This window comes from Enhydra lutris, unplaced genomic scaffold, assembly GCF_002288905.1.
Source record: "Enhydra lutris kenyoni isolate GAN:26980312 unplaced genomic scaffold, ASM228890v2 scaffoldscaffold11, whole genome shotgun sequence".
NCBI lineage: Eukaryota > Metazoa > Chordata > Mammalia > Carnivora > Mustelidae > Enhydra > Enhydra lutris.
In genome coordinates, this window is record NW_019154095.1 from 22702658 (window position 1) to 22712361 (window position 9704).

Here is a 9704-nt window from a genome sequence, read left to right on the forward strand (position 1 = left end):
TTCCTTTCCCTGCCCCTCAGCCTAAATACAGAGGCACCTGCAGGAACCAGTGCAGTGCTGACACTCACTACCTAACTTGCTTACACCAAGCCCCACCACCTCTAGTCATGCTTGCCTCAGTCCAAGCAGAGCAGGCACCCTTCCCCAGAAGACTGGCACCAAATCCTGCAACACTGTGTCTCCCAACCAGGAGTTTTGCAGGACCTTGGTTCCAGCAGTGATGGTGATAGGTCACATATCACAAGCCGACCAGAGCATACCTGGTTAAAACTTGCCACTTTCAGACCAGGGACCAAACACTGCCCTAAATCAACAAAGAGAGCCTCTGTAGACAACTAGCCTGAGATAAAGCATCCAGGAACAATAAGCAGATTGCACGCAACACACATCGGAGACAATCTCTAAAGCACCAGACCCTGGGGAATAGAGGTCACTACACAATAGGGCACTGCAGGACTTCTTCTTCATAAGGTCATTACCCTAAAGAACAGGATATGTAGCTGACTTTCCTAACACATAGAAACAGACACAGAGATTTAGACAAAATGAGAAGACAGAGAAATTTGTCCCAAATGAAAAAAACAGTGTCATCACACTCTGAAATAAAGTTCTCAGATAATAATCTGAGTGGCTGTGTAGGACTGCCTCTGCAAGGGAGAGCAGCAGCAGCTGAATTTTTCACAAAGCTTTTATTTTATATTTTATTAGAAAAGTAAGGTCAGATGCATGAAAGCATGGGAAAGGAGTACAAATGGATGGCAACTGTCTTGAAGCCATAACGCAGGCTTGCACCCTCCCCTACATGCTGGCTCACAGGTAGGCAGTCATGGGATAAGGGAGGAGCAGGATGTTTGTCCTAGCAATTGCCAAGTGTAGGAAGGGGGACTGAGGGTTATAGTCTTTCATAGTTCTAAACATATGCCCTGCACCAGGTAATCACAGGATTATGTTCATACCAGACTATTGCCTTCAATAGCCCAAGAACAGGAACATGGCTGACATTTCAGCTTCTTCCACAGTCACCCCTTCCACAGTCACCCCCAGTCAACCCCTGGGGGTTTACAATACATTCTAAGAATAACTCCACAAACAGGACAAAGACATGGCTGAAAATCTAAGAAAAACACATATAAGTACCATGCCTGATGGAATATTTAAAGCAATGATGATAAGGATACTCACTGGAATTGAGAGAGTGGAAGCCATCAGTGAGACACAACACAGAAATAAAACGGAACCAATCAGAGACGAAGAATGCAATAAATGAGATTAGAAACATGCTTATGCAATGAACAGCAGGCTGCAAGAATCAGAGGAGCAAATTAATGACCTAGAAGACAGAGTAATGGAAAGTAATCAAGCTGAATAAAAGAGAGAAAAAAGAATTATGGAAAACATGAATGGACTTAGAAAACTCAGTGACTTCATCAAACATAATAATATTTATATTACAGGAGTCTCAGAAGAAGAAGAGAGAGGAAAGGGGGCAGAAAATTTATTTGAAGATGAAGATGTAGAAAACTTCCCTAATCTGGTGAAGGAAACAGATATCCAGAACCAGGAGGCACAGATAATTCCCAACAAAATGAACAAAAGCAAATCCACACCAAGACATGTTATAATTAAGTTGGCAAAATATAGTAATAAAGAAAAAAAGTTAGCACCAAGGCAAAAGTAGACAGTAAATACAAGAGAAACCTTATAAGGCTGTCAGAGAATTTTTCAGCAGAAACTTTCCAAGCCAGAAGAAAGTGGCATGCTATAATGAAAGTGCTGAATGGGAGAAATCTGTAGCCAGAAATACTGTGTCCAGCAAGGCTATCATTCAGAATTGAAGGAGAGGTGAAGAGTTTCCCAGACAAACAAAAACCAGAGGAGTTCATGACCACTAAACCAGCCCTGCAAGAAATAGTACAGAAAACTCTTTGAGTAGAAAGTAAAGACCAAAGTGGCAGTATCAAGTTTGGAAACACAAAAGCAGTAAGAAGAATATTTCTAGGGGCACCTGGGTTGCTCATTTGGGTAAGTGTCCAACTCATGATTTCAACTCAGGTCATGATCTCATGGGTTGTGGGGTTGAGCCCCATGTCAGGCTCCATGCTCAGGGGCAGTCTGCTTGAGGTTCTCTCTCTTCCTCTCCCTCTGCCTCTCTTCCCTCTCTCTAAAATAAAATTTAAAAATCTTAAAAAAATGAATATTTGTAAAAAATATTTAGGAACTCAACTCCCTAAAACATGGGAAGGAGAGGAGTAAATAATGGGTTCAAACTTAAATGACCATCAACTTAATATAGACTGTTATATGCAGAAGATGTTATATACAAACCTAATGGTAAACACAAATCAAAACCACTAATAATTATGCAAAGAATAAAGAGAAAGAAATCCAAATGCATCACCAGAGAAAACCAGCAAACCATGAGAGAAAGGTAAGAAAGGATCAGAGAAGATCTTCAGAAACAAGAAAACAAGTAATAAAATAGCAATAAATACATATCTATCAATAATTATTTTGAATGTAAATGGACTAAATGCTATAATCAAAAGACACAGGGTGACAGAACAGATAAAAAAACAAAACCCATCTGTATGCTGCCTAAGAGAGACATTTTAGACCTAAAGATACGTACAGATTGAAATTGAGGGTATGGAGGAATATCTATCATGAAAATGAATGTCAAAAGAAACCAGAGTAGCAATATTTATACCAGACAAAATATATATTAAAGCATCTATAAGAACAAGAGAGAAAGAAGGATACTATATAAAAATAAAGAGCACAATCCAACAAGAAGATAAAACAATTGTAATATTTATGCACCCAAGCTGGGAGCACCCAAATACATAAAACAGTTAATAACAAACATAAAAGAACTGATTGATAATAATACAATAATAGTAGGGGATTTTTTTTTCAAGAGAATATTAAATCGTTTATTGATTACACATGATAATGGATGATACACAAGCTTTAATCCCATCTACAATTTTATCTGATACCATAATTCAATTTAGATATATTACATAGGATGTGCCAACAATCATATTAATAACCAAATAAACTCCAGGACTTTGCTTGGGTGACCTTTTAATGGTGAACTCCAGGTCACAACACATTAACTGTCAGTTCAACTATGCCAAGGTTTGTGGAGACAATGGCTTCTGTGCCCAAGCAGGTTGCAAATAAATTTCGAATGGAACCTGGCATCACCCTGAAGGAATTCTAACTTCACACTGTTGGGGTAGTATACCAAGATAGCTTCAGAGTAGATTAACTTTACACAGCACATTTTAAAAAAAGACACATTTATTCAGCGTCATGATCAGACTATTACATTTAGCAATCAACAGCATGGGTGCAAAAAAAAAATCTACATTAAAACCCTTTGTTGGAATGCTTTACACTTTCCACAGAACAGAAACTAAAATAACCTGTTATACAATTAGTCACAAATACAGTCCTCGAGTTTTTTTGCCCATACACATGAGTATTGTCTAAAACATGTCTTCTTTGTAGCAGCTAGACCCTACCACCACTGTGCTTGGCTGAGTTCACAAATCTGTTGTAACCTGTAGCTTCCCTGTCACTTCTCTGGCTCTCCTCTCCTGCTAAGCTTTGTTTCCTGGCAGTAATTAAAACCTTCTGCCACTGCCGTAGCTGCTGCTGCTGCTGGAACCACCATAGCCACCTTGGTTTCGTGGTTTGGCAAAGTGTTGGCCTCCACCACCATAAGGGCCAGAGCTTCTGCCTCCAAAATTGCCTCCTTTCATGGGTCCAAAATTTGAGGATTGATTGTTGTAATTGCCAAAATCATTATAGCTTCCGCCACCTACAAAGTTGCTTCCATCATTACCAAATCCGTTATAGCCATCCCCACTGCCACCATATCCACCACCACCTCGACTGCCACCAAAGCCACCTCGACCACTGAAGTTTCCTCCGCGACCAAAGTTGTCATTCCCACCAAAACCACCTCCACGACCACCACCAAATTTTCCAGAACCACTTCGACCTCTTTGGCTGGATGAAGCACTAGCCATCTCTTGCTTAGAGAACGCTTTCCTTACTTCACAGTTGTGGCCATTCACAGTATGGTTTTTTTTTTTTTTTTAAAGATTTTATTCATTTATCGGACAGACAGAGATCACAAGTAGGCAGAGAAGCAGGCAGAGAGAGAGAGGAGGAAGCAGGCTCCTCGCTGAGCAGAGAGCCCGGTGCGGGGCTCGATCCCAAGACCCTGGGATCACGACCTGAGCCGAAGGCAGAGGCTTTAACCCACTGAGCCACCCAGGTGCCCCCACAGTATGGTATTTTTGAATGACAATCTTGTCTACAGAATCATGGTCATCAAATGTTACAAAAGCAAAACCCCTCTTTTTGCCACTGCCTCGGTCAGTCATGATCTCAATCACTTCGATTTTCCCATACTGTTCGAAATAATCTCTTAGATGATGTTCTTCAGTGTCTTCTTTAATGCCACCAACAAAAATCTTTTTCACAGTTAAGTGGGCACCAGGTCTTTGAGAATCTTCTCTTGAGACAGCCCTCTTTGGTTCCACAACTCTTCCATCCACCTTGTGTGGCCTTGCATTCATGGCTGCATCCACCTCCTCCACAGTGGCATATGTGACAAACCCAAAGCCTCTGGAGCGCTTGGTGTTTGGGTCTCTCATTACCACACAGTCCGTAAGTGTTCCCCATTGCTCAAAATGGCTCCTCAGACTCTCATTGGTTGTTTCAAAGCTCAGACCTCCGATGAAGAGCTTCCGCAGCTGTTCAGGTTCTTTGGGAGACTCTGACTTAGACATGACGGCGGTGGGAGGGGAGACTTTAACGATGCTTACTCGGTGGCGTCCACGGGCAGAAAGTAATAATAGTAGGGGATTTTAACACCCTACTTACATCCATGGACAGATTATCTAAACAAAAAAATCAACAAGGAAACAAAAGTTTTGAGTAACACAATGGACAACACAAAGGTTTTGAGTATCCCAATGGATGGGTTTAACAGATATATTCAGAACCACTCTAAAATGGTAGAATACACATTCTTTTTAAGAGCACATGGGATATTCTAAAGTAGAGGTGATACATTAGGGCACAAAATAAGCCTGAACAAATTCAAGGAATTCAAAGTCTTAACTGTGCACCTTTTTTGATCACAACACTATGAAACTGGAAGTCAACCATAAGAAAAAAATCTTGAAAACCCATAAATACATAAGGTTAAATAACATGCTACTAAATAATTAATGGGTTAAATGGCTTCACAGGTTAACCTACCAAACATTTAGAGAGTTAATACCTATTCTTCTCAAAGTATTCCAAAAAACAGAAAAGGAAGGGAAACTTTCAAATACATTCTATGAAGCCAGCATTACCCTGATGCCAAAACCAGATAAAGACACCACCAAAAAAAGAGAAATACAGGAGAATTACAATACCTCTGATATAAATGGATGCAAAAGTCCTCAATAAAATACTAACAAACTGAATCCAACAATAAATTTTAAGAGTCATTCACCGGGGGAACCTGGGTGACTTAGTCATTAAGTGTCTGACTCTTGGTTTTGGCTCAGGTAATGATCTGAGGGTTGTAAGATCAAGCCCCACTAACAAACTGAATCCAACAATAAATTTTAAGAGTCATTCACCGGGGGAACCTGGGTGACTTAGTCATTAAGTGTCTGACTCTTGGTTTTGGCTCAGGTAATGATCTGAGGGTTGTAAGATCAAGCCCCACATTGGGCTCTGTGTTAGGCATGGAGCCTGCTTAAGATTCTCTCTCTCCCTGTCCTTCTGCACCACCACCCCCAACTTGCGCTCTGTTGCTCTTTCTCTAAAAAAAAAAAAAAAAAAAAGGCCATTCATCATGATCAAGTGGGACTTATTCCTGGATTACAAGTGTGTTGTTCAATATTTGCAAATCAATCAATGTGATACATCACATCCGTAAGAGAAAAGTTAAGAATCATATCATTTCAGTAGATGCAGAAAAAGTTTTAACAAAGTACAACAATCATTCTTGATAAAAACCTCAACAAACTCAATGGGAAAAACTGAGAGCTTTTCTCCAAAACTCAGGAATAGCACAAGGATGTCCACTCTCACCATTTCTATTTGACGGAGTACAAGAGATCATAGGTACAGTAACCAGACAAGAAAAAGAAATAAAAGATAAGCAAATTGGTAAGGAGGAATTAAAACTTTCACTGTTTGCAAATGACATGATATTGTATATAGACAACTGGAAAGACCCCCTAAAAAAACTGCTAAAACTGATAAACAAATTCAGTGAAGTCACAGGATACAAAATCAATGTACACAAATCTGTTGCATATCTATGTACCTTAATGAAGCAGCAGAAAGAGAAATTAAGAAAATAGTCCCATTTATAATTGCACCAAAAGTAAGATACATAGGAATAAACCTAACCAAAGAGAAGACCTCTCCTCTGAGAACAATCGAACACTGATGAAAGTAATTGAAGATGAAACAAAGAAATAGAAAGATATTCTCATGGATTGCAAGAACAAATATTGTTAATGTGTCTATACTTCCCAAAACAATCTACATATTTAATGCAATCCCTGTTAAAATACCAACAGAACTTTTCACAGAACTAAAACAAACAATCCTAAATTTGTATGGAACCACAAAAGACCCAGAATAGCCAAAGCAACCTTGAAAAAGAAAAGCAAAGCCAGAGGCATCACAATTCTGGACTTCGAGTTTTATTAAAAAGCTGTAGTAATTAAAACAGTATGGTACTGGTATAAAAAATATAATGTGGACAAATGGAACAGAATAGAAAATTCAGAAAAAAAGCTGTAATTATATAGTTGGTTAATCTTCAATAAAGCAGGAAAGAACATCCTATGGGAAAAGGACAGTCTATTTAACAGAGTACTGGGAAAACTGGAGAGAAAAATGTGAAAGGATAAAACAGGATCACTTTTCTATACTATACACAAAAATAAGTTCAAAATGGGTTAAAGACCTAAATGTGAGGCCTGAAACCTTAAGAATTGTGGAAGAGAAGCTATAGGCAGTAGCTTCTCTGACATTGGCTGAAACAACTTTTTTTCTAAATAGGTCTCCCGAGGCAAGGGAAACAAGAGTAAAAATAAATTATTGGAACGTCATCAAAATAAAAAACTTCTGCATAGTGAAGGAAATAATTACAAAACTAAAAGGCAACCTACACAATGGGAGAAGATATTTGCAAATGATATATCCAATAAAGAGGTATTATCTAAAGTATAAAAAGAACTGATACAACTCAATACCCAAAAAGCAAATAATCCAATAAAAATAACTGAAGACATGAACAGACTTTTTTTTCCAAGGAAGGCATACAGATTTCCAACTGACACATGAAAAAATATGCTCAACATCACTTATTAACAGGGAAATGCAAATCTAAACTACAATGAGCTACCCAAACCTGTCGGAATGGCTAAAAGCAACAACACAAGTAACAACAGGTGTTGGTGAGGATGTTGTAAAAAAAGAACCCTCAGTGATGAATCACTAAATCCTATACTGGAAACTAATATTATACTGTATGTTAACTAACTGGAATTTAAATAAAAATTTGGAAGAAAAAAGGATACAAGGCATTGTAAATGTATGTGTAGAAACATGAAAAAAAATAAGGTGTAAGTCTAAGAAAAAAAAAAAAGGAGCCCTTGTGCACTCTTGGTGGGAATGCAAACTGGTGCAGCCCATGTGAAAAACTGTATGGAGTTTCCTCAAAAGGTTAAAAATAGAATGACACAACGACTCAGCAATCACACTACTGAGTATTTACCCAAAGGACACAAGAACAATAATTCAATGGGATACAAGCCCTATGTTTATAGTAGCATCATTTACAGTCGCCCATTTATGGAAATTGCCATGTCCTGATATCAATTAATGAATGGATAAAGAAGATGTGGTATTTACATACAATGAAATATTATTCAACCATTAAAAAGAATTAAATCTTGTCATTTGCAATGACATAGATGAAGCTGGAGAGTATTATTCTAGACGAAATAAATCAATCAGAGAAAGACAAATACCATATGATTGTACTCATATGTGGAATTTAAGAAACAAAACAAAGGAGAAAAGGGAAAAAAAGAGAGACAAATGAAAAAACAGACTCAACTATAGAGAACAAACTGATGGTTACTAGAGGGAAGGGATGTGAGAGATGGGTGACAGGTGATGGGGATTAAGGAGGGCACTTGCTAGGATGAGACCCAGGTCATGTATGGAAGTGTAGAATCACTATATTGTATACCTAAAACTAACATAACACTGTATGTCAACTAACTGAAAATTAAAATAAAAACTTAAAAAAATTACCAAAAAGTGAGGGTGAATACATAGAAAAGTTGTAGATTAAAGGATGAAGTCAATTTCAGATGAGAATTTATGATTCTGTGGTATTTATTAAGTGGCTCTGAATGGCTCTCCTTGTGTGGCAGTAATCTATCCCACCCGCAATATTGGGCAATAATCTGAGATCATCATGTATTGTCCAAAATTTGGAAAAGAGTCTTTTGTATTCAGACTGACATGGTCATTGATACCTGTATTATTAAAGATCACATGACATTTAAAGTCAAATTAAAAACGAATTTTTAAAGATTCATTTATTTATTTTAGAGAGACAGAGAGAGGGGGCACATCTGCACAGAAGAAGGGGTAGAGGGAGAGAATCTTGAAGCAGACTCCCACTGAGTGCAAAGCAATGGCTTTGATCTCACGATTCATGAGATCATTCCTTGAACCAAAACCAAGAGTCTGAGGCTTAACAAACTGAGCCACCTAAAACCCCTTAAAGTCAAATTTAAGCCAGAGAATGAGCAGTTTGGGAATTCAGAAATTCAGTAGTTAACTGTCTCTTTAAGTACACCCCTTCTCAACTCCCCAGAGTTCATTTCACTTTGGAGGGTTTATTGCCAGCTGTGGGGCTTGGATGCTCTTTACTCCACTATCAACCTTGGGGCTCACAGGTATCCATCCAGTCTCCTAGTCATAGGGAATCTCCCCATCTATGGGTACTTCATGGGTGTGTGACGACTGTTGTATCATAGGACCTTTCACTCACAGGCCTGGGATTTAATGCCCTTTGGTTGAGGTCTTAACATCCTCAATAACTTTAGTTTTGAATTTGTATTTGGTAATTGATACCTGATAGGAGAATGCACGATGCACCAGGAGCCTAGAACATGGACTCACACATGGTCTTGTCTTGGGGCCACCTTGCCTCTCCCCAGTCTCATCCCAGTGGCTCCCTCCACCCCTTCCTCCTTGCAGGTCTGGGCATGGCTATGGGGAGAGTCAGCTGCGTCAGCCCAGAAGCCTGGTCACAGAGTGGGCTCCATGCACCTGCGAAGGTCTGCATTCCCCATGAGTATTCCTGCGCTGAGGGAACATGCGTGGCATTAACAGTAAATTGAAAAACACCACGACTGGTTAAGAAAGAGATTGCAAAAGAAAGGAAGAAGCATTTTCATTCCTTTTGAACCAGAGGCCCTGTATTTTTATTTTGCAGCAGGCCTCCCAAATTATGTAACGGTCCTCGCTCCCATCCACTGCATGGTTTCTTTCTTTTCTTGTTCTTTCTACCCCTATCCCACTAGCCTAGCTTCAGAAACCAATCTGGAAATGGTGATTACTTTTGGATGTTGTAATCTCGCGAAAAC

At 39.0% G+C, this 9704-nt stretch overlaps 1 protein-coding gene across 1 annotated transcript; it reads right to left on the bottom strand.

Moving 5' to 3' along the window:
- Positions 1–3309: 3309 nt before the first annotated feature.
- Positions 3310–4808, bottom strand: LOC111144503 (heterogeneous nuclear ribonucleoprotein A1-like). The gene is made up of 2 exons (XM_022498814.1): positions 4310–4808; positions 3310–4096 (listed from the first exon to the last, which is right to left on the bottom strand). The coding sequence occupies exons 1-2, from the start codon at positions 4806–4808 to the stop codon at positions 3633–3635; spliced, it is 963 nt and encodes a 320-aa protein (XP_022354522.1). The 3' UTR covers positions 3310–3632.
- Positions 4809–9704: the final 4896 nt, after the last annotated feature.

What these genes read in the sequence shown, in the direction of transcription:
- LOC111144503 (XM_022498814.1), bottom strand. Translation starts at nt 4,808, where the DNA reads ATGTCTAAGTCAGAGTCTCCCAAAGAACCTGAACAGCTGCGGAAGCTC. An exon ending in CAAGATTGTCATTCAAAAAT is followed by an intron (nt 4,097 to 4,309) that starts ACCATACTGTGG and finishes AAAAAAAAAAAA; the next exon opens with ACCATACTGTGAATGGCCAC.